Consider the following 26,900-nt stretch of genomic DNA (forward strand, 5'->3'; position numbering starts at 1 on the left):
TGGTTATGAAATTCTTGCGTAAGGTGGAATGAGATTTGAAAAGAGTTTTAATTCTTATTCAAATAATCAATAACTATAGTATTGAAAATAAATATTATTTGACAGAGTAGACACACTTCATGTTTAAATGTTTAAATTGGAACATTATTGATGAAATGATTATAATTATATTGAGAAACTGGTCATTCAAAGGTTAAGTCAAACTACATTTGACTTTCTTAATATTTGAGGGATCATAGCACGTTACTAAGCTGTGCATTTGATTTTCAAATATAAATCAATTAATTGTTAAATTGATAATAAATAAAATTATTTAATTTATTTACTCCTATTTTATTTAGGATTATAATTTAAATTTGAGCCAACATATTAGAAACCTAATACGTCATACACGTTAAGAAATCATTAGTTAGAAAGAAAAATGGAATGATTAATCAAGTGGAACTTAATTGTTTTAGAAATTAAGGACTACAATGTAATTTATATATGAGATTATAATTCTAGACCTAGAAAAATCAATTAGGGAATTGATTGCATAAATGTTTAAAATTATTATGAAATAATATATATGATATTATTCAGGAGACAAAGTGATATTTTATCATTTATAGGGTTGTTGGGTTTTTCTATAAATAAAATGTTACGTCTCATATTTTTCTGGTAACCTAGTACTATAAGATTTGATGTTATCAGAAACACCTGAAAACAAAGAAACGAGCCACTTTTTCTCCAATGAACTTTCATACTTAACCTTCAAATAAATGTCTAAAGAATACTAATTCCCCATGCATCTTTAGACATAGTCTAATATCTTGGTGTCACACACACACACATAGATAGAAATATAATTTTTTTCATATGTCATATACCCATGCTCATTCAATTAAAGATAATTATTAGGCTAATGAATAATAGGTGGTTTAAATAGGTTTAACATAGGATGTGAAGAGATCATGTTGATCTGTTATAGGTGATCATGTGTTATAACTCATTTTTTACCCTTTTCATTTTCAAAATTACATTAAACATCATAAAGTTTATTGATGATTGCACTCTCCCTTTCATATTTGAAAAAAAAAAACACATTATACATATTATTGTTAATGCAGTTGATAACACTTTTACATATTAAGTTAGGAACATCCGACCTCGGTCAATAACAAAGTTTTAAAATATTACATGTTCGCTATTATAATTGATTTAATATCCAAATTGCCTTTATAAGTAAAATATTTCAAGTCTACCACCACCTCTGTCCTTTCTTTCCTCCCTCTCATTCTTCATGGAAGTAAAATCACTTTCTTTCTCTAAAAAAATGGTATTTATAAAGAAAATTAGGGTTAGATTAAGGTTTTAAAAAAAGAAAACTGCCTATTGTTTCAAGTAAAGTTGTGGAAAATATAACCCAAATTCATAAATCCTAAAGAAACAACGAAGTATTGAAATCCAATCATTTTATTAGCATTATAAACGTTTGCACCTTTATACTTCTTCTAAAATAAGATAGCATTAAAATCACCAACAATTAATAGATGAATATTAGAGGAGCTAAACAAAATATTCCACAGGTTTGCTATAACTAAAGCCTTAGATTCTACTTATTTGATCGTTGTCATCTCAAGGACAAGGTGTTCTCCATATCATTAGATAAGTTTTAATTGATTTTGAACTTTATAGATCATTATTGAGAGGTTAAAAATTTTATATTCCACTGCGTTTATGCCCCCAATGCGTTATAATGGTATTAGAGCCTTTTATGATTCTTTTCTTTTGAATCTATAGATATTTAGATCTAATTAGATTTATTTAATAGTTAAATAATTATGTTAATTTTTTGTTTTCAATAATAGAAAAGTGTTCTCAAAATTTTTAGAAAGTAAAAGTTTAATTGACCTAAATTTAATTATGATATGAAGAGTTCAAATAGGTATGTCATGGGTGTCAAAAGTTGTAATTGAGCTATGACACTAGGCCATACAATTGTTGCATGGACCATGAAATTTAGGCCATTATACAATTATTAAATGATCTGAAGTGTAACGACCCGACTTTTTCAAGGCCAAAATCGATGGAGATATTTTTTATTTTATAAATCGTCAGGTTCTGGATGTTTTTCACCATATCATTCTGCAGATTTATAATTGCATTCCATTCATTAACAAGGCACAATCCACGTAGGATAACGTAAATCAACATTTCCATAAAACGGATTCTCAATACACATGCCCATAATATTATATTTTCATACTCATCGGTTTACATTACATCATATTGACATACTCTTAAATTCACATTCCTTTTATAGTCTTGTTATCATTACGAGTTCATACAAGAGTGTCGAACGACAAGTTACACAAATAGTACTTTCGTTATCCTGACCTCATGTAATTTCACAATATAACATCCTCGTAAGAAAAATACCACATGCGTACATTCATATATGTCATATCTACGTGTTCGCTCATACACATCTGTGTCCCATTTCAATTTTTCATTACAAGTCTTTACAAAAGGGGTCAGACGACTAATTAAGTGATTAACACATCTGTTTATACAGAATTCATATCACTCGTAACATGCGAATATATATTCTTTTCAAAATATGTGAGTCGGGAAACAGATTTCCTTACACACCATATTGGTATGATGTCCCTATTACAATATAAGGTAATTTCGGATAAGGAATTTGCACCTTGATTTTCAAACCATGTGTTTATATTCAATCTTGTAATCGTAACCAAGCAACTTTGGCCATCGTGTCTGTGTAGGAGTAGTAATTTGTTGCTCCAACAAATACTTAAAACTCTTTTGGTCTGTGCAAATAATAAACGATTTGTCCAGCAAGTAAGGACGCCATTTCTTAACAGTTTTGATGATGGCCAACATCTCTTTCTCATAGGTGGGCAATGCCAAGGCTGACCCTTTTAATTCTTCACTGGAATATGTCACTAGTCGATTATTCTGGGTAAGAATTGCACCAAAATCGATTCCACTTGCATCACATTCCACCACAAAGCGTTGGGAGAAGTCTGAAAGACATAGAACTGGTGGTGTAGTTAATGCTTCTTTGAGTTGTTTGAATGCCCTTTATGCTGCCTCTGTCCAATGAAAGCCATCTTTGTTCAAAAGTTGTGTCAAAGGGGCCTCTATACCTCCAAAATGACGGATAAAGTTTTGATAATATCCACCTAAACCGAGGAAGCCACGCATTCCTTTTACTGTTGTTGGTTTTGGCCAATCCAGCACAGTTTGTATTTTCATTGGATCAACTGATACACCTTGTTCAAAGATTTGATGCCCCGGGTAATCCACCTGTAAAATGTCGAGATGAAATTTTTTTCTTTTGCAAATAAAAAGTTAGTGGACAAGATGTTTAGTACAATTTGCAAATGTATAAGGTGGTCTTCCCATGATTTTGAATACACAAGGATATCATAAAAAAAAACACCTAGATAAACTTTCAAAGATGAGGATGGAAGAGCTCGTTCATGAGGCTTTGGAATGTTGCTGGCACATTGGTGAGGCAAAATGGCATCACTACAAACTCGTAATGACCTTCATGAGTGTGAAAAGTTGTTTTAAGAATGTCTTCCTCCCGTACTCTTATTTGATGGTAACTCGACCACAAATCCAATTTGGAGTAATTTTTTTTAATCCATAGAGCTCATCTAATAATTCATCAATCACAGGAATATGATACTTATCTTTGATTGTGATATTATTCAGAGCACGATAATCTACACAGAATCTCCAGGCTCCATCTGACTTCTAGACTAACAAAACAGGGAAGAGAACGAACAGTTGCTTGGCCTTATCAGTCCAATTTGCAGCAGCTCTTGCACCATTCTTTTAATCTCGGTTTTCTAATAATATAGATATCTGTAAGGCCCAACACTTATTGGTCTGGTTTGTTGCTGTAGTGGAATCTGATGGTTATGTGTCCGTTGAGGTGGTAAAGCAGTAGGTGCTGTAAAGACTGAAGAATATTTAGCCAAGAGTGAGCTCATTTCAGGCGGGTAAAAAGGTGATTGGACAATGCTTTTGGTTGGTATTATTTGGAAGAACAATCCAATGCCCTGCAATCCATAAAGCTCCTTATCAGACAAGGCTATGATGCTCGTTGGTCTAATTCCATGAAAAGTATGAGAAGCTCCTCCTTCTTTGAAAGACATGGTCAGTTATTTATAATCCATCTCCATAGGACCAAGAGTTTCTAACCATTGCACTCCCAACACCAATTGGCATGTTGTAATAGGTAGGATGTAGAAATCAGTGATGACTGGATATCCTTCTATGTTGATGGTGAGTGCCTGACATTGTCCAACACAGTCTATCTTCTTTTGGTTAACCATCATAACTTGAAATTTCTTTTCCTGGTTTACTGACAACCCAAACTTAGAAACAATAGCTTCATCATTAAAATTATGAGTGTTGCCACCATCTATTAGCAACATTACCTTCTTGTTCTTCGGTTGGCCTATGACACACATAGTTTGTGGATGGTCGGTTCCTATCATGGCGTGGAAAGAAATCTCAAGTACAACTTCATTCTCTACTAGTTCGAGTTGGCCATTCGCAGTGTCCTCACTGTATATGATAAGAGAATCCCAAATCATAAACAATTATGGCCATTGGCAACGATGTCCTGGAATAAACTTTTCATCGCAATAATAGCATAAGCCCTTCTCTCTTCGCTCTTGTGCCTCTTGATTAGTAATTCTATGAAAAGATGGTGGGCGTTGGAATCAATATTTATTCTTTGACCTTGTGGTGGCCCAACACTCTAGCCGTGGGGTTGGGTGATGCCTTTACTATCGCTAAGGATAGTACTGAGGTTGGTACTGACCGTATTGGGAGAGGGGCTATCTTGTGCAACTGATTCCTTTCCTCAATCAATCTCGCCACTCCTATGGTATCTGCCAAGGTATGAGGTTGTTTGATTTTAACATCCAAACGAATCTCATCTTGAAGTCCTGCAATAAAACGACCAATTAAAAAGTTTTCTGGTAGGCCATCAACTTGATGTGAGAGTCTCTCAAAAGCCTTTTGGTATGTTGCCACCATCATGTTTTGTTTAAGACGAGTCAAGGCTTCTGATGGGTCTTCATAGTCAGTTGGACCAAATCTTTGTTGTATAGCCTTGGTATACTCATCCCATGTTAGTGGTCCGTGAAACTTGGTTAACCACCTATGCCACTGTAAAGCAATGCCCTCTGGATGGAAAGAGGCCAGTTGAACCTGCTGGTTTGGCACAATATTTCAAAATTCAAAATATTGTTTTGCCTTGTAAATCCATCTAGTTGGATCTTCTCCATTAAATTTTTGAAAGGATAACTTGAGATTGTGGTGTTGATGGTTATTAATGGGGTAAAGATGAGTTGGCTATTGGTGTGAAGACTCTTCACTAGCAAAGGGGTTGATTTCAGGAGAATTATTTTTGAGGTTACGGGTAGTACGAAGAGCTTAAAGTTCTGTCAATACTACTTGCAAGGTAGCATTAACCTGATTAAAGCTCGACTCGTGTCAAACTAGGATTTCATTGACTTCATTGCAAAACTCCGCGTTTGATTTGTCACGAGTATCCATGGTCGAAACCAGGAATAACCAAGGATAACCTAACTCTTATACCACTGATAGAATTAATTTTAAGGAAGAAGAAACATAGCAGAGAAGAAGTCTGTGATTGGAGTTAATTTTTAAACCTTCCTCTATTAAAATATCCTTTGGCATTTATAGCCACACAGTATATAACAGAATTAACATAGCAGAATTAACAAATACAATGAACAAACAAATAGCAAGAGTTACACCACTATTCCACTTCTAACTAATAACTACTGAATCATGTTGCTGCCCACCCTGCAGCAGTGCAACCACTACATATTCTTGTAGCTTGATTTGTGGCATGATCCCATGTTCTTGTGCATATCTCCTGGGCATGATTTTTTGGCCACATTGATGATCTTCTAGCCACGTTCTTGTGCATATAACATACACTTTTGTATATTCTTGTTCTCTTTGTTATATATTATTTTTCTCTAAACCTTAAAAATCACAACATTAAAAAGTACTATATCGTAACAAAAAACTTGTTTTATAGGAGCTTGTGAGCCAGAAGCTTGCTGAAATAAAAAATCTTCCCAAACTCATTGCACAAATAGTAAAAAAAAAAAAACTAAAATTTAAATTTGAAGTTTTTCCAAATTGTATCTGGTACCGAGTTATATGAGGCAATGGTCTGAAAATTATTAATATATACCATATATAAAATGGGACCTGACTAGTTCGAAACTTGCTGATATATATATATATATATATATATATATATACGTTCACTATTTCTAACCCCTTAATATATAATATCCAAGAAATTAATGTAATGCAAGAAAATTACAAAACGGTCACATCAGAATGGTTGTTAAAATTCAAATAAACTGGCGGGGTCCATGTAGTGGTCGTTGGAAGCTGCTAAAGTTTCTTGGTGGAAATTTCCATGTAATTATTCATAAGGAAAATAAATAAATAAAGAGACGAAGAGAAACAACAGCCACAATTTCTGATCATGTCATTTCATCATCATCCTTTTCCATTAGTGCGTCGACGGACCGTAGACTCTTATCACATGTTTTTCAGTGAAATCTTCACCAACCGCCGTGCTGCAGGCTGCTTGGAAAGATACTTTCTCCTCCTTTTCCGTCAATATTTGGAGTTGACCGGAAACTTCCCAGTAAATTGGTTTTGGAAGTCAAGAAAGTAGATGGTGACTAGTTAGGATGTGATATTGAAGAACCCCCCACAGTAAATTGGCTTCGAGAATATATTTATTTTAAATGCTAACACGAACCGTCCACAATCACTGAAGGGCCGGCAAAAGAATCCAATTTGGATGAGTACTGAGACTGTTAGTTACCACCGGTAGCAGCTTTGATCGGCAAGTACAGATCCATGAAGGCCCGTCATCTTGGTGAAAGAACAGATATCATAAAGTTGTAGTCCCCTTGATATGATTTTTCTAGTTTTCCCTCGTCTTTTTCCGTGGATGACAATTGTTATAATTGCTTCTAAAGGATTGAGATTTTGTTCTTTCCATTATCAACTTGGATAATATGACTAGATATTAATAAATAAGAATTATAAGATAAAATTGGTAATTATAAATTTTCAAATTATTTTACCTTAGATTTTAACTTTTAAATTAAAAAACAGATTATAAACATATTTGGTTAGTATTTATTATAACTATGTAATAAGAGAGGACGGTCCACTTTCTAGTATAATGTAAATAATCATTTGGACATTCCACTAAAAAGTAAATGATAGAACCTACTTTGATCTGATTGGCCCTAACAAGGCATTACTAGAGTTGAGCCGTCTTCAAGTAAATTCCGAGTCAATAATGAAGTGAAATTAGTACTTAAGCTAGATTCTTACATAAATGATAGAATATTCATGCCAGTACACACTACAACAACCAAGTATCTGTCCCATATGCTTTCAGTCTTCCTTATATATTCCCTTGTATTAGTTCCCATCATTTCTCATTCCATTCCATTCTATTCTCTTCTGTTCTACAATAATGGCATCATCACCCGCCTCTCTGTTGTTCAAAGTTCACAGACGTGAACCAGAACTGATCAAGCCTGCCAAGCCCACCCCACATGAGTTCAAGCTCTTATCTGACATCGATGACCAAGAAGGTCTTCGATTCCACATTCCAGTCATGCAATTTTATCGCAACAATCCCTCCATGCAAGGGAAAGACCCCGTCAAAATCATTAGGGAGGCACTTGCCAAGACATTAGTGTTTTACTATCCATTTGCCGGTAGACTCAGGGAAGGGCCTAACCGCAAGCTCATGGTGGAATGTACCGGTGAGGGTATCTTGTTCATAGAAGCTGATGCCGATGTTACACTTGAGCAATTCGGTGATGCGCTTCAACCACCTTTCCCCTGCTTGGAGGAGCTCCTCTTTGATGTCCCTGGCTCTAGTGGGGTGTTGAACTGCCCTTTGTTGCTTATTCAGGTAATTAATTTCCTTGCTATATATGAGTTTTCCACACCTTCATATGCATATTATCGTGTGTGTGTGTGTGTGGGAAGGTAAATATATATAAATATTTTAATCAATGACATGATAGGTAAAGCATGTTCCTAAGTCAAAATCTTTATCGAGTCAATTAGCACTTAAGATGCTGATTTCAGAATTTAAATGAAAAAAATAAAAAGAAAAACGAACCTTCTTCATTTTCAGAATATGTAATTTACTAATTATTCCCTTCATGTATATGAATAAATTAATGACGATAGGCTTAATTAATAAATTCTGACAGGATCCATCCATCTACATGCCTATAAGAATTTTTTTTTTTTTTTGATTTGGTTCCACGGGTGTGTGTGTGTGTGTGTGTGTGTGTGTGTATATACGAACAATTTGGTAGATTGACAATGAAAATAAACTAACAGTCATACAGTTCTTTTCTGTTAAGAAAAAAAGAGATTTTATATACCAGCACGCCAGCTAACCAGAAATATTGACCTGCTGCTGCACCTACTCACTCCTGCATGTGTTCAAATTGTAGCTTTTTTTACATCCAAGTTCTACCACAATTTGAGATAGATGAAAAACAGGTTCAAACACAATTTGTGATCGCGCTAAAAGCATCTACAATGCGAAACGGATAGGTGGATATACAACTGGTGTCTAACATATATATATATATATATTGTACAAATTGGCAGGTGACGCGCCTCAAGTGTGGTGGTTTTCTGTTTGCCCTCCGCCTGAACCATACCATGAGTGATGCCGTAGGCCTAGTCCAATTCATGGCAGCAGTGGGTGAGATGGCACGGGGAGCCAATGCGCCCTCCGTCCCAGCTGTGTGGGAAAGACAAGTTCTCAATGCTAGTGACCCTCCACGAGTTACATGCACACACCGTGAGTACGAGGAGGTAGCTGACACCAAGGGTACCATTATTCCACTTGATGATATGGCTCATCGTTCCTTCTTCTTTGGCCCTTCAGAAATGTCTGCTCTTCGAAAATTTGTCCCGCCTCACCTTAGCCATTGTTCTACTTTCGAAATTCTAACAGCATGTCTTTGGAAATGTCGTACCATTGCCCTCCAACCAGATCCTACCGAGGAGATGCGCATACTATGCATTGTCAATGCTCGTGAGAAATTTAACCCTCCATTGCCAAGAGGATACTATGGTAATGGCTTTGCTTTTCCGGTAGCAGTGGCAACTGCAGGAGAACTCTCAAAAAATCCATTTGGATACGCCTTGGAATTGGTGAGAAAGGCTAAGGCTGACGTGACTGAGGAATACATGCGATCAGTATCATCTTTGATGGTGATTAAGGGGAGGCCTCACTTTACAGTGGTAAGGGCATACCTAGTATCGGACCTGAGACGTGCAGGATTCGAAGAGGTAGATTTTGGATGGGGTAATGCTATATATGGTGGCGCTGCCAAAGGTGGGGTTGGCGCCATCCCTGGAGTTGCAAGCTTTTATATCCCATTTACAAACAAGAAAGGAGAAAATGGGGTTGTGGTCCCATTTTGCTTGCCGGCTCCTGCCATGGAAAGATTTGTCAAGGAGCTTGACGGCATGTTGAAGGACGACCAGACAGTTAGCTCGCAAACTAAGTCCAAATTTATTGTATCTTCCCTATAAGTCGATTTGCTTACTCTTTCTTTCCAGAAGCTAAAATGTTAGTCTTCGCTACATGTGTACTAAGGTTAAAATGGTGCGAGTGAGAGTGCTGATGAAAAGACCAGAAAAAATTAGGGGAGGGGGAAGAACATATATATTTATGTACATTTGTTTGAAATTCTCTTCAAAAGATTTCTGTCAATTTAGCATGTGCTTCGACTATGAATCATTATATATATTTATTACTTGTTTATACCATTCTGAGATAATTAACATGATGATTTAGATGCAACCTTATTGTCTGATCAAATTAATAACTGAACAAAAACAAATTTAAAGGCGGAGGGGGCATCAATACAAATAAAAATAGAAGGGATGAACCATCCAGCAAGTGATTCAGTAGTAAGAATGTGGAATCAAGGGTTTGCTCTCCCTGTGATCTTAAGTTTGAGCCTGTGGTTGCTAATATGATAGTTATTAGAGGTTTACATGGTTGTTAACTTCAGGACATGTAGGATTAGTCGAGATGCGTTCAAGCTGGTCTGGACATTCATGTTGATCAAAAAATAAAAGTAGAGGGAATGATAAAAACCATATCTTTTTTGTAGTTATATTTTATTGATTATTTCTACCTTTCTTCATCTAATTTGATGAGATTTTTCGATTGCATTAATAGATAAAGGAGCAACAATCTTCTAAAAGATATCGTTTTGTAGGTCCCCTTGAATTTCTATTATTGTTCACTTTGGCCACTGAAATTCTTTCCAGTCCTTTATGATTTAGTTTTCCATGATTTTGTGCACTCAAATATTTTTCAAATTGTTATATATTGGTTGCCTTGTATATGGCTAAATATTCTAATGTTAAATAGACACCCAATCTTACAAGATTTAACTTATTTTACACAAGCAATTAAAAAATAAAATATAAAAAAACTAACATTAAAGAAGAAATAGAGCCCTTGCTATAAAAACAGAAACTTGCAAAAGTTTTTGATGAGAGAGAAAACTATCAAGTTGTTGTATTCAATCACCAATAATTTTAATTTTGGTGTTTATATATTTGTTTATTTTTTTAATAAAGAATCTCAATGGAGGTATTCTCAATTTTAATAGCGTCAAAAAATTAAATTGGGGTCATTAATTTTTTTTTAATTCCTTTTATTTTTATTTTTTAAAAGATTGGAGGTTGTTTTAGAGAATTGTAATAAGTTTTTTAGAGTTTTTAAGATGTTTTTAGATAATAACAAATTAAAAACTTAGTTTTTAGATTCTAAAATCCAAACTTTATATATATATATATATATATATATATATATATATATATATATATATTGTTAAAGACAAGAAGTCATTTACCATAGCAAATGATTTGCGTCCGTTTAGAAAAAATAAAGTTGATTACGTGTTTCCTCTACGCCTTAAATTAATAATAATAATAAAAAAATAGTCAGGGGCAAATGAACTTCTGGATCTTTACTATTCACAGGTCTGGGTCAAGCCTATCAACGCTTGGCTTTATATACATACTAGTTATATGATCAGTGTGATCTTGCGGGTTAATTTTTTTTGCATAAAAAATATTAAAAAAAAATTTAAATCTAAAAGTGTTATGTTTTTTTGTAAAACTATACCCAAGAGTCTTGGATTTGACTGCAACACTTGACCTAAGATTAAATTAATAATAACATTAAATTTGCATGATCCAAGTTTAAGTGAGTCTGACTGCAATACCAGACCCAATAGCCTTGGATGTAGGCTTGACTGCAAGGTCGTGTCATAAAAGTGTGATAATCAAATAGATTAATTAAAAAAAAACCAACAGGAAGAAAAAAAGTGATGAAGAAAAAGAAATTTTTTTTGAATTAACTGGGTTAACCCTTCAAATCAGGTTAACCTATCAAACCTTGGATTCGTGTCGTGAAAGTTTGATAACTAAATAGAAAAAAAAAATTTGACGGGTTAACCCATAATTAATTGGGCTAACCCGTGAAACCAGGTTAACCCATCAAACCCGGGATCCATGGCATGAAAGTTTGATAACTAAATAGAAAAAAAATTTAACATTAACAAACTAAATTAAACGAAAAATAAATAACTAAAAAGAAAAAAAACAAAACAAATAAAATGCATCAACCTTTTCATTGTGGACCGCACTGTGCTGTCCACAGTAAAAGACTTAAAAAGGAAAAAAAACAAAGGCATACGCCATGGTTTATTTTTTTTCTTGCATAAAAAATATAAAAAAAGACTAAGATCTAAAAGTGTTAGGTTTTTCTGCAAAGATATACCTAAAAGCCTTGGGTCTAGCTGCAACGCTTGACCCAAGAGTAATATTTATAATATTAATAATAATATTAAACTTACATGACTCAAGTTTAAGTGAGTCTGACGGCAACACCAGACCCAATAGCCCCAATGTGGGTCTGCCTGCAAGGTCGTGTCATAAAAGTGTGATAATTAAATAGATTAACTAAAAAGAAAAAAACAAAGAAAAAAAACCAACATGAAGAAAAAAACTAATGAAGAAAAAGAAAAAAAAATCTGAATTAACTGGATTAACCCTTCAAACCAGGTTAACCCGTCAAACCTGGAATTCGCGTCATGAAAGTTTGATAACTACATAGAAAAAAAATTGACGGGTTAACCCAGAATTAATTGGGCTAACCCATGAAACCAGGTTAACCCGTGAAACCCGAGATATGTGTCATGAAAGTTTGATAACTAAATAGAAAGAAATTTAAAATTAACAAACTAAACTAAACGAAAAAAATTAATTAAAAAGAAAAAGAATTTCGGGTTAACTCGTCAAACCAGGTTAACCCGTTAAACCCGAGATCTATATCATGAAAGTCTGATAACTAAATAAAAAAAATTTAACATTAACAAACTAAATTAAATAAAAAAAAATTATTAAAAGAAAAAAAAATTGACGGGTTAACCCGTGAAACCTGAGTTATATGTCATGAAAGTCTAATAACTAAATAGAAAGAAATCTAACATTAACAAACTAAAGTAAATGAAAAAAATTAATTAAAAACAAAAAAAAACAAAAAAAAAATTTCCTGGTTAACTTGTCAAACTATGTTAACCTGTTAAACCTAGGATCCATGTCATGAAAGTCTGATAACTAAATAAAAAAATTTTAACATTAACAAAAAAAAATATTAAAAGAAAAAAAATCAAAGAAAGAAGCAAAAATAAAAAAACCCTAAAGGCATAAAAAATAACAATAAAAAAACAGCTAAAAAAACAAAAAACAAAAGATAGCTAAAAAAAAAAAAAACAGCTAAAAAAATGAAAAAAAAAAAAAGACAGTTCATCTTTTACTGTGGACTGCACTGTGCAGTCCACAATAAAAGATTGAGCCGTTTTAGTTATAGTTTAATAAATATCGATTGATTTTATTTATTTAAACTAACTAATACCCTCTTTCTCATTTATTTTTATTTTTTTACTTTGTACTTTTTATGTTTAACCTTTAATTGATACCTTTTTTTCAAATTTTTTTTAATATTTAGTTTATCTTTTTCTAAAATAGTAATTAATCTTTTTTATTGCTTTTGTGAATTTTATAATGCTTTAAAACTATTATTGTAATTTATCTTTAAATTTTTCATGTTATATTTTAAATAAATAAATTATATTTACATGATGTATTTGTGAAACAATTATTTATTCTTAATAACCATCTTTAAGATAAAATAAATAAAAAATAAAAATGACAATTAGAATTAAATATTTGCATGTGGGTTAATTGTTTTTACTAGGAAGATTAACTTTTTATTTTTTTATTTAATTATAATTAATTTTTTTAAAATTTATCAACTCATATATTTTATTAATTTATTTTATTTGACATTGACAACATCTTTTTGTTTCTCAAGAAACATTGTAGTATAAACTAAAAAAATGGTTGTTTTTTTTGTTCATTATTGAGCATCCAAAGTCATTGTTACTAAGATTTCAACAATGAGTTTTTTTTTTAATCAATTTAATCATCAAACTTTTATTTTACACAATTGAGCTCAAATTATCATACAGTTGCATATTTTTTGGAAGGGAGAGTTAAGTTGAAAGACAAAGGACTAAAGTGAAAAGCGAGCAAAATAGAAGGTGGCTTTGAAATTTGTTTGAAAAGTTCATTTTAGTCCCCATCTCCTTTAGCTATTAGGTAATTGGTCCCTCTAATTAAAAAAAAAAAAAACTTTTTCAACATAACTAGTTAACAACTAGTTATGTGACCCATGTTCTATCGCGAGTCATATATTTTTATCTTATATTAAAAAAGTTATATATACTGTTTTTTCGATGCATTTCTGTAGCTAAAAATGTTTTTCAAGTACAGATCAAAAATTTTATGCATACATGTAATCAAATAAATCGAGAAATGTGTGCTAAAAAATTAAAAAAAATCACTAATGCTAACTAAAATTAAAGCTGAAAAAATCGATAAGCAAATATAGATCAAAATATTTAATCTGATGAAATATTTACCCGGCTGTATTTGTTAAATCTTGTTAATCAAATAAGATTTTCCGATGCATTTCTATAGCTAAAAATGTTTTTCAAGTACAAATCAAAATATTGATGCATACATGTAATCAAATAAATCAAAAACTATGTGTGCTAATAAAAAAAAATCACTAACGCTAACTAAAATTAAAGCTGAAAAAATTAAGAGACAAATGTAGATCAAAATATTTAATCTCGCAAGATGAGACATTTACCTGGTAGTATTTGCTAAATCTTGTTATCAAATAAGATTTTATCCAATCAAACGATAATAGAAATAGACACATACATTAAATTGTTTGAATAAAATGAAAGGAAAAACAATTATCATGCAAGGCTACACATATTAGAAAAATTATTTAAAATTTTTTTTTCTTTTTATTTTAAAAAATAAAGTTCATCAATACAAAAAATTAAAAAAAAATTATATATAAATAAAAAAAAATCAATTCAAAAATTAAACACACAATATATATTTTTTTAAAATCACTATCTAAAAAAGATTAAAGAAGAAAATTTTAAAAAAATCATAGATGGGTGATATCAATTGAAATATAAATTTAAAAATTATTTTTAAAAAAAGACATCTAAAAACAAGGTATCAATAAAAAAAAGAAAAATTAAAAAATAATATCCCTAATATTGTGGCTAAACTTGTCAAACCTTTGATCCATGTCATAGACTCTAATGGATTAAATAATTTTTTTCTCTTAAATTTATTTCGCCTAATTTTTCCAGAATCCAATTACTGTGTTGGCCGAAAAATTTGGCCAGATGGTTCTTTGACTCAAAAACCCATTTTTCAACCTCTTCTTTACCCAAAACCTACAGAAAACATCCTAGGAGCTGTGACAAACCAATTCATGACCTCTAAAAACCCAAAATCAATCTAAAATAAAAAAAATCAACCCAAAATAAAAAATTTCTCGAGCTCAGATTTGGTTTTTAGGCAATTTCAAGGTAAACAAAGATACATCGTTTTGATGACATAAATCGATATAAACGATATTTTTTCTCTCTATGCCGAAATTCGACGATCTCTCTCCCCTCTCAAGCCAAGAGCTAAAAATAATAAAAATGAATTTTTATACCAAAATAAAAAATGGTAAAATATTGAGGTACTAATCATTTATAGTTTCTATAGTATGAGGACCAAATCAACTTTTTGTATTAACTTTGAAACCATTACCCATTTATGATACCTTACTAGCAGATTTAACAGTTTTACTGATGAAAATTTCCATTGGTATTTACACTTAAAGTTCATCGGTAAGTATTTACCAACGGACTCATGGATATAATAGTTCGTTGAAAAAACTATCGTCGATAATTTTTGGTTTGTCGGTGAGTTCATCGGTAATAAATTTACCAATGGATTTACAGACGGAAAAAGAATGCCAAAAATTTTACTTTTTTCATTCCATCGATATTTCCTTCAGGAAGATTGCCGTAAAATTGACGGAATACCGTATGCAATTTCATCGATGTTTTTATTTGTCCATCAGTATATCTGTTGGTAAATATAACATATCACTTATGGCATACCATATGTAATTCCATCAAAAAGTTAACAGTAGCAGTGACATTTATAGTAATTCTTTTCTAACTCTCTAGAATATACCGACGGGTGTGTTTCGTCGATAACCCCGTTAGTAATATTTTAAAAAATTAAAATAAATATATTAAGCATAAGTAGAAAAATAATTAAAATGAAATATATAAAAAGAAATTAAATAATATAAAAATTTAATATTTATTACAAATTTAATTATTTGTACGTTCAAATACAATAAATCTAAAACAGAGGTGGTGCTGGAGGAGGAGGAGGCTGGTCGTCGTTAGGATGAGTCCTCCAATCTTTTACTCGTTGGTCTAACATGGCCTCAAGCTCGGAGTTTGATTGCTTGGAATCGATTGCGAGCATATCCAACGGTCAAAACACTACAGGTCATTTGCAAGTTCTTGGCCGTAGTGTTAGATAGTTCGTACACCTAGTTTCTTTCAGGCCCACCTGACGATTCTGCCTCCAACTATAAATCTGGATTGAGATTCAGATGGGTTAAAGGATCGTCATCATATCTCTCCTTCAAGCGGCTCTTATATGCATCCTGAAAAGAAAAAATAAATTCATCAAATTGAAGAAAATTATAACTTAATAAAAAAAATGGTTGAAAACAAACATACCACAAAGTGCTAAACTCGGCTATCTATGAACTACTGCATCCCTTTTTGGTGGTCATCACTCCACACATGAGCTTCAGAAAAAAGTTTCATCAGGCTTGGCTCGCGTCCAAAAACCGTAGTCTATAAAATAAAAATGTTGCGAGTTAAATATATTTATAAAAAAATAACAAATAAAAAATATAAGTAATAAAAAAAATCTTACCATTCACTTCACATGCAAAAGAAACAGAACAGAGTCGTCGGTGTGTGTGGTAACAGAACCGTGAACACACATGTGCCGGTTCTCCATACCGGACTGCCATCGAGTGAAACACGCGGACATCACATGCTGAATGTAGTCCACCAATATAACCTCTAAGATATATAGCGGTCTGAAATCCTTCCAAACCGTCATATCATTCCAGGCTTCCAGTTCGCTTTCTCTCGCATATATTTTTGCTTTCTTTTACGTGTCATACCAAAAATCATGCAACCTATATGTTACCAATAAATTATTTGATAGTAAATAAAAAATGAAATTTTACTATTTAGAATAAAAAAAAAATTATCTTGATTTCGATCTTACCTAGTTATAGTGTAATTCTCCCAAGCCCTCCTCACAATATTATCACCAGCTCTCTCCCATTCAAAATTTCCTTCGCAATAAAAATTTATGAAAAGAAAATTCAATAATTTCAATAAACAACCAAATTAACATAATAAAAAAATATTTAAGTTAATATAAACCTTAAACCTTGTAAACCATGCATTGACCTACAGTTTCCATTCAGGATGTTTGAAAACCTGGCTCCATTGAAACAATAACATTTCCATTGATGATTTAAATGTCAATGTTATTGTTTTTGCAGCCTCAATATTTGTAAACCTGAAATTGCATTTGTTAAATAAAATTATTTTTAAAATTTTTATTAAATATGTCGTAGTGAAAGCAGGAAAATCATTATTACATTGAAAGGTTGTCCTTCCACTGGGCCTCGTACTTGCGGTTAAATAGATCCCGCTGTGAAGGGACCCCCCTCGACGTTACGACATTACACTCAATGACCCTGCATCGGGAGTCAATGTTTGTGCCTTAGGTGCCTGTTCTTGGTCGGCATCTCATGACTCGTGGTCTCAGCATTGCTGCTAGAGTAACTCATGACATGCAATAGATTTTCCCCGTGGCATCTACACAAATTAACAAAAAAGTTAAATACTTTCTATTTTAAAAAAAAAAATCAGCAACACCTCCCCTATACGAGAGCTATCCAAAAATTTAAAACCTGCAAATACACAACATATATGCCACAAACCAGTTGATTTTATTCAATTTCTTCCAACAAATTAGAATAATTCAATTTTGCTAAAAAAGGTCATTTTTTAATTGGTAATATATTTAATCCTAAATTTACAAATATTTAACGTAAATTAAAAAAAATTAAAAATAATAATTAAAATTAATCTTACACATTTAATTGAAATTGAACAATAAAATTGGAAAAAAAATTAAAATTCTTCAAAATAATGAAAAAATTATCTAAATAACAACTAAAATTCAACACAAAATTGAACAAAAATAATGACAAAAAAACAAAAATAATGAAAAAAAAACAAATAAATAAGAAAAAGAAATGAAAAAATCTTACCTTTATGGCATACTTAGTGTTGGTTGAGAATTAAAAAAAAAGAAAAAAAAAATAAATGAAAAGGGATTGTTAAGAAAACCCAAAATAGAAATATAAGGAGAAAAATGAAGAAAGATAACATACCTTAGGATTGAGAAGAGAAGATGATGCTTGATTTTTGCTTAGGTTGTGAACAAAAATAAGAGTGAAGAAGAAGAGAGAAAAAGAGAGAGCGGATGAAAGAAGAAGAATGATAAAGATGAAACCCCATTTATTGTGCTCTTGGTCTTTTATATGAGGTTTTACCGACGGAATATTAAATATTAATATCTTTAAAATTTTCATGGGTGATTCCATTTGTAAAGTCAAAGTAAAACTTTCAATTCGCATAAAAAATTTCAGAAACCCCTTCAAATATTACCGACAGCTTTTAATTATGTTGGTGAAAGAGTCAACAGTAAAAAAAAAGCATTAATTACCAGCGCCTTGCAATTCTCATTTCGTCGGGATTACATTGATAAAAAAAAACATTAATTATCACCTCATTGAGAAGTGAACAGTTCCCATCGCCACTGGAATATACCGATGAAAATATTCTATCGGTATATTCGTGTGTAATTAATACAATGAACAATACCATGGAGAAGAGGAACAATTCTCATCGCCACTGGAATATATCGACAAAAATATTCTGTCGGTATATTCATGTGTAATTAATACCATGAACAGTGCCATGAAGAAGGGGAACAATTCTCATCGTCACTGGAATATATAAAAGGAAACATTTCACCGGTATATCCATTTGTAATTAATACCATGAACAATGTTAAGGAGAAGAGGAACAGTTCTCATCGCCACTAGAATATACTGACAGATACATTCCATCGATATTTTCATTGGTGTAAAACAATGTCTAATGCTAGATTGTATCTGTATTCTTTATCTATTCATCATGCAAATACTTAAATTCCCAGCTGTACGCACAACACAATAACACAATAATATTACATTATTATCATTACATTGAAGTGAATTTCATCCATAAATATTACATTATATTTTATAGCATTACAAATTTATGTTGTGCAATTTAATCAGAATTGTCTTCTTCTTCGTTAATTAACTCGTCCTCATCTCCATCACAATCTTCTATGTTGATTTTATTGCTATCACCATCCTCATCAACTTGTGGATGTCCACTGGAGCTCAAAATATCATTCAATTCCTCAATGTCAACATCAATAAAAATATTATCAGTGATGTGAAAATTTTAATTTTCTTTTAAGTCATTAATAGAGGAACTTGATATGGATCACCTAACTCACAAAGTTGAAAGACATTATCTCCCGAAGTTAATTTATTGTTCCTATCCTGAACAACCTCGACACAACCTCTAGGTTTGATTTTCACTACGGATAACCAATCAACTCTTGACACGATTCCTCTTGTATTTAATTACCTGTTGTAACTTCCTATAATAGTCAACTTCAAACTCATTAGAAGTCGATTCCTTAACACAAACTTCACTATTATATTTTTTTTTCTACCTCTCCCACATTCTTTAGTATGAAAAACATGTTCATTGATGAAATACTCGTTATAGCACTTCACCTTTCATTCAAGATCCGGATTTAGTAAAGACAAAGTGACATTAACATTTCTTCCTAATTGATAAACCTGATATATGAAGTACAACCATAAAAAAATAACGAGAAATGTGTAATGAAATTAAGTATCCCGAGAGATAAGAATAATTAAACAGTACTTACATTTGTTCTGAACCATGTGGAAAATTATTCATCTTGTAATCAAAAGTTTTGGGATTCAGTTAGTTGTGAGTCTTGTGACATTAAATATTGACGATGTTGCCTATGAGGTAGTGTTTGTTGGTTAGGCTTTGTTTTATATTTTAGTTTAAGTTCATATTTATCCTTTATAACAATAATTTAAGTTTCTTAATTAAGTACAACTAGTTCATAAAAACAAGTTTGCTTAACAAAATTAAAGAACATTTAAAATATATAAAACTGGAATCTCATAATATTTAAATTTAGTGTATATGATGAAAATTATTCACTAAGGAAAATTATGGTCTATTTTAGGTTTGATAGCTTCCCAAGTTAAATTGATGCTACAAAGAACAATTAGAGTCTTTTTCCTCGTGGACCTTTGTGTCTAAGAAGTGACAATGTAGTGTTTGTTGACTCTTAAACAAATATGCATTTTTCCTCATGGAACTTGAAAAGATAAAAGTGGTCCTCGTTTACTAGGTTATTAACAATGTTTATTCCTTTCCAACCCCCTCAATGATTTAGTATTCATGATCGCAATCCTATAATGTTTGTAGGTCTTCTTCATGTGTCTCCTCAAACTAAAATGTTTAAGTCGATTGAGTCTTTTGCATGTAGATTTTATAATTTGCATGTTGATATTATATATATAAAAAATCAAGTAATTAATGAACAATACAAACTTCAAGATGATTAACATAAATATCATGATGTATTTAATATTGGATATTATTTCATGGTACATATTAAACTAAATGGTGTCTTTTTTAAACCAATAAGAAATTATAGATGAGTAATGTTAGACCATTCAAAGTGTTATAAATGATTGAATCAAATACTTATATAATTAACCTACTACCAAACTTTACTTTTAATATAAAAGACTTAGTTATAAATAAAAGACAACAACAAATCCCTAATGATCCTCTTAAAACCTTTATCATATTACCCTTATCATCAACATAAAAGGAACATATTAATCTATTTTTTATGCACAAATTATTTTTACTAGGGATGATGAGGTTTAGCGAATCCTAGTTCCTGAGCAATGCGACTTGATTAAAACTATACTTTAATTACTAGAGAGACATTGCAACAGCTTGATACTGACATTTGAGAGTATTATCGAAGCCACTAGAAGCTATACTAGATGAGGTTGAGTTTTCCTAACTTTCCCAACAAAGGATAGAACTCTTTACTGTTTGTTGTGAGATTGAACACTTTTAAATCAGTTTGTTATTGGATTTTTATTTAGTTTTATTATTAAGTTTATTTTAATTTATTTTGTTGGATAATTTTATTTAATTAGTGGTGGAATATGAGCCTAGTTGTTGATTCTGATTAAGGTTTTATAAATATGATTTATTATAGATTTCTGTTCTCTTCATTCCCCCAATTTTTCCTTTTCATTTCTTGAGCTTTTAGATTTTCTTTCTCTTTTTTTTTATATATATTTCTCTTCAAATCTTATTTATCCCGCATCACCCACTATTACTTGAGTTGAACTATACTGGAATTTAAATTTAATTAAGAATCAGTACAGCTGCAAATTACGAAAGGTTAATTAATACCAAAGAAGTATAAGTGCTCTAGTAATTTTTTAACAAGATAGAATTCATATATCGAAGCTTGCATAATAGTTTACCTTCGATTGAATGTGCACTGTTTGCCTCTATCACTACCAGAAAATTGACGAAAACCAACGGAATTACCGACATACTTTTTTTGTCGGTAATTTTTACCGACAGATATAATTATGTCTCTAATGTTGTCGGTCTATACCAACAGATCTTTGTTGTCGGTAATAATTACTAACGGAATAAATTTTGTCAGCAATACGGTTGGTATATACCTATCATATTGCCGACGAAATCTATAGAATTTTAAAAATAAGAAACAATGTGATGATGTGGAATTTTTCCAGATGATTTTACCGACGGAATGACCGAGGATTCAAACCAGGATCTCCGTACAGTGACATGACGCATTCATCGTCAAAACTATCGACGAGTATACCGACAAAACTTATCTGTCGGTGATTCCATCGGTAAAAGCCAATATATCCACACTCTGCCAATTCTCTCCTCCTCTATTTCTCCTTCTTCTTCCCCATCCCAACTCTCCCCTCCCAAACTGCAACCAACCACCCTTCCCAACTCTCTCCCTCTTCTCACTCAAGTTTCTTATACTTTTGTACGTGGTCAAAACATTCGTTCTCCAATTAATTTATTGTGAATTTTATCATTTTTTGTAAGTAAATTTATCCTTTTTAGTTTTAACATTTAAATGTCAATTTTATTATTTTTAATTGTTTTTTTTAGTATATGTATTTTGTTAACGTATGTACTTGTTTTATTGTTATTTGTCAAAAAAACTTGTAGTATGAATGTATAATTTTGTAGTTGTTATAGTTTGTTTTAGATTTTGTCAAATTGTATTTGTTTGTAAATTGTTGAAACTTTGTTTGAATTATACCGAATTAGATGTGTTGTGATGAAATAAATAATAGCTTGTTTAAGGGGTCCGTTTTAATTTTTATCAATTCTATTGCGGAGTTGTGATTTCCATAAATTTATATATGTATAAATTTGTATGGACGTTGATAATTAATAATTGATAATGAATATTTAACATAAGTGTTTTTTTAATTTGTTGGATAATGTCGGGGCAAACCAATATTTTTGCAAATTTATTTACGTAACATAGTTAATTAATACATGTTGTCATCATAATTTTATAAAGGTTCGATAGAAGTCATGGATGATCATTCATGAATGTATCGAGACTCACCCCAAGGATTACGGAGGATGGATTATTGTAATGGGGTTCGGAGTTTTATTGATTTTGCAACATCTATTCCGAGGAATTTTACTTATGGTGGTATTAGGTGTCTATGCAGGAAGTGTAAAAATAAAAAGTTTATGCATCAAGATGTTGTAACGATGCATCTTCTAACCAAAAGGTTTATTGAGGATTACCTGTATTGGTATGCACATGGAGAACTATTTCTTCCTAATAAGAGCATGGTAGAAAAGGTGGTTGGGTCAACTTCTAGTGCTAGCAACGTGCATGAAGTTGTAAATGACAACAGTAATCCTTACAGGAATATGGTTATGGATGCAATAATAATGAATCAAGGTAATGTCAGTCAATGTCCAATCATAAAAGAAGAACCTAATGCAGATGCAACAAGGTTTTTTGATCTGTTGAAAGATTATGACGAACCATTATGAGATGGGTGCACGAACCACAATAAATTATCGGTCGTAGCACATGTGTTCACCATCAAGTCAGATCACGGGTTAAGTAAGGCCAGTTATGACAAAATTATCGGTCGTAGCACATGCTGCTAAGTTCATGATAAAACCCCTCAGTTTAGGATACCAGAAAATTGACATGTGCCCTAAGTTCTGCATGATTTACTACTTTGAAAATGCTGAGCTGACCGAGTGCATGGCATATGGGCATTCCCATTACAAACCCAGAACTGGCATGGGAAAGAATCTCGTGGCACATAAGAAACTTAGATACTTCCTAATCACACCTAGATTGTAGAGGTTATTCATGTCATCAAGGACTGCTAAGCACATGACATGACACCGATCACATAATACGGTTGATGGAGTAATGGTGCATCCTTCACAGTGTGCATCCTCACTTTTTAGCTGAATCAAGGAACATGCGTCTTGGGTTACAGACGAATTCAACCGATTTGGGTCATTTGCTGCTCCTTATTCTTGTTGGTCGGTCATACTGACGGTTTATAACTTGCCACCAGGGATGTGTATGAGGCCAGAGTTCATGTTTTTATCTATGGTTATACCAGGTCCGAGCAGTCCGGGCTGGAATATAGATGTTTTTGTCTTCGACCGTTGATTGATGAGTTGACACAGTTGTGGTCCTCCGAAGCTTTGACTTATGATATATCAATGAAATAGAATTTTGTTATGAGAGCGGCTTTGATGTGGACTATCAATGATTTCCCAGCTTATGGAATGGTTTCTAGTTGAAGCACACATGGAAAACTAGCATGTCCATACTGTATGGAAAACAACAAGGCATTCACACTAACAAACAGAGGTAAAGCTTCTTTTTTTTACTATCACCGTCATTTCTTGCCACCGAATCACAGGTACAGAAAGAATAGAGATGATTTCTTTGTTGGCAGTGTTGAAAAGGATGTTGCACTCCCGCATCTTTCTGGTGAAGAATTGCATGATGTTGTATCAGAGTACGATGACATTGTGTTTGGTCTCCAATCAGGTAATCAGAAGTTTCCTGGTTTTGGTTTGACACATAATTGGGTAAAGCGAAGTATCTTTTGGGAGATTCTTTATTGGAAGACCAATCTCCTCTGCCATAACCTTGACGTCATGCACATTGAAAAGAACGTGTTTGAGAACATTTTCAACACCGTCATGGATGTGAAGGGGAAGACAAGGGACAACATAAGGGCTAGATTGGATTTAGTGTTATTTTGTAACCGTAAAAATATGGAATTAGTTTGTAATAGGTCACGGGTCGTAAAACCAAGAGCAAGCTTCGTGTTAGAGAAAAACACACAACTACTAGTCTATAAATGGCTTAAGAGTCTGCGTTTTTCTGATGGATATGCCTTGAACATTTCAAGGCTGGTTAATATGGAGGAATGCAGATTATATGGAATGAAGAGTCATGACTGCCACGTGTTTATGCAAACACTCATTCCATTAGCTTTTCATGATTTGTTGCCAAAGGGGATATGAGATGCACTCACAGAGACCAGTCATTTCTTTAGAGATATATGCTCCAGCAAGTTGAATGTTGATCACATTGAAAGGCTTGAAACGAATATCATCAAGACAATATGCAAACTTGAGATGATATTCCCTCATCATTTTTTGACTCAATGGAGCATCTACCCGTACATTTACCATATGAGGTAAAAGTTGGAGGACCGGTCCAGTATAGATGGATGTATCCATTCAAGAGGTTAGATATTACAGTTGCAATGTAATTCATAATTAAAAGTTTTTTCAATGTTTTTTTTAATTGATAATTTTTATTGAATTCTATATATGCAGGTACTTGTTCAATCTTAAAAAAAGGGTTAAGAACAAGGCGCATGTTGAGGCTTCAATATGTGAGGCCTATATTGTTGAGGAGCTCAATATTTATGGCATGATGAACCTCATTTGAGAACGAGAATCAATCGTGTTTCATGGCATGATGATGGTAGTGAAGTGACTTCAAGTGGAAACTTGTCAATATTCTCCAATCCTGGACGACCCACACCTAAAAATCTCGTAAAGGGAAGATATTTGTCTGAAATAGAGTTCAAACAAGCACACAATTATATTCTATTTAACTATGATGAGCTGAGACCTTTTATTAAGTAAGTAGATGTACTGCTTAAACTTTTTGAAGAGTGTACTATGTATATATTGTGATATCATAAACTCATATAATTTGGAACAACCTTACAGGCAACATCGACGATATTTACTGTCCAATAACTCACAACTGACCGAATCTCAAATCTTTCAATTACAAGATGAACAATTTTCCACGTGATTTAGAACACATGTAAGTCCTATCACAAACTCATTATCTCTTGCAAGGTAATTGTACGTCAACATTACAGAATGTCTGTTTATTGATTATTGTTATATTTGATATACAAGGTTTATCAAATGAAAGGTAATGCTGTTATTTCATTGTCTTTACTAAGCCTCGACCTTTAAAGAAAAGTCAAGTGCTATAATGGGTATTTTGTCAATGGATATGTGTTTCATACTGAAGAATACGGACATGGAAGAAAGACATACACCAATAGTGTTTGTATTAAGGGATCGACTTCTAGTGAGTTTGAAGTTGACTACTATGGGAAATTAGAAGAGGTCATCGAATTGCAATATCATAGCGAGCAGAATAAAGTGTTTTTATTCAAATGCTATTGGTATGACACAATTAACAGAGGAATCAGAGTAGATCCTCATTATGGTCTCGTTGAAATCAACTCAAAAGTTAGACTTCGCAACGTAAACGATGTCTTTGTTTTTGCAAAGCAATGCCTACAAATTTATTACACATACACCCCTTTCTTTAGAAAGGACCGATCAAGAGTTGATTGGTTATCCGTTTTAAAAACAAAACCCAGGGGTCGTGTCAAGGTTGTTCAGGATGAGAACGAAAACACAAGTGTGATAGATAAAGTCTTTCAAGCTAGTGAGTTGGTTGAACCATATCGAGTTGTTTCTTCGATTGACTTAGAAGAAAATTTGAATTTTCGATGATAATCTTATTGATGTTGACGCAGAGGAGTTGAATGTTGTTTTGGGGTCTAGTGGAATAACAAATGTTGATGAAGATGATGATGATGATAACCACATTGAAGAGTGTGATGGAGCTAATAACAATTCAATTGATGACGAATAGGAAAATTCTAACTAAATATGATCAGAACACGAAAGTGTAAAGCCTTTTTTTTATAATGTAATATTATGGATGATATTTTGGAACATGAAATATTTATTTTATAATTGTTTGCTGTTGTTATTGTGTTGTGCGGTAAGTTTGCAATTTAAGCGTTTATACAGGAGGATAAATAGGCAATACAAACAAAATATGTAAAAGTATGCCATAAATATCGACGTCCATAGTGATGGAAACCATCCGTCGGTATTTTACCGAGAGTTGCAAAATATTTACTGCATTTTCCACAATCACCAACGACCATACCTACGGCCTGTGGCCGTCAGTATTATACCGAGAGTTGCAAAATATTTAATGCCCATGCCACAATCACTGACGTTGTTTTCAACAGAATCATCGACGGACGCTGCAAATTCCAAGGCGTGCGACTGTCAGAGTGCCAGGTTGGTCGGTGCGGATACCGGCGGAATCATCGACGGACTCTGCAAATTCCAATGCGCGTGCCCTGACAAGCCTCTTTACCGATGGATGTGCCGACGAACTTCAAAAATTCTGGAGGGATTTTAAAATTTTAGTGCGAAATTCAAAATATACCGATGGAATTTACCAAAGGAAATTTAATGCCACCACCAATTAAAATATTATTCTAATGTTCGTCGGTAAATCCGTCGGTAAAATTGTAGTATAAATTCCCCCCCTTCGTGGTTCATTTTTTCTCCGTTCCTCATTCATCTTCTCTT

General features: G+C 32.6%; 1 protein-coding gene across 1 annotated transcript; it reads left to right on the top strand.

Moving 5' to 3' along the window:
- The first annotated feature begins 7,513 nt into the window (after window positions 1–7,513).
- On the top strand, window positions 7,514–9,907 carry LOC7491087 (benzyl alcohol O-benzoyltransferase). Its single transcript, XM_002325418.4, has 2 exons — window positions 7,514–8,023; window positions 8,740–9,907. Exons 1-2 carry the CDS (start codon window positions 7,577–7,579, stop codon window positions 9,673–9,675), a joined length of 1,383 nt encoding a protein of 460 aa, XP_002325454.3. The 5' UTR covers window positions 7,514–7,576; the 3' UTR covers window positions 9,676–9,907.
- Window positions 9,908–26,900: the final 16,993 nt, after the last annotated feature.

The sequence above is a fragment of the Populus trichocarpa genome, chromosome 19 (assembly GCF_000002775.5).
Source record: "Populus trichocarpa isolate Nisqually-1 chromosome 19, P.trichocarpa_v4.1, whole genome shotgun sequence".
NCBI lineage: Eukaryota > Viridiplantae > Streptophyta > Magnoliopsida > Malpighiales > Salicaceae > Populus > Populus trichocarpa.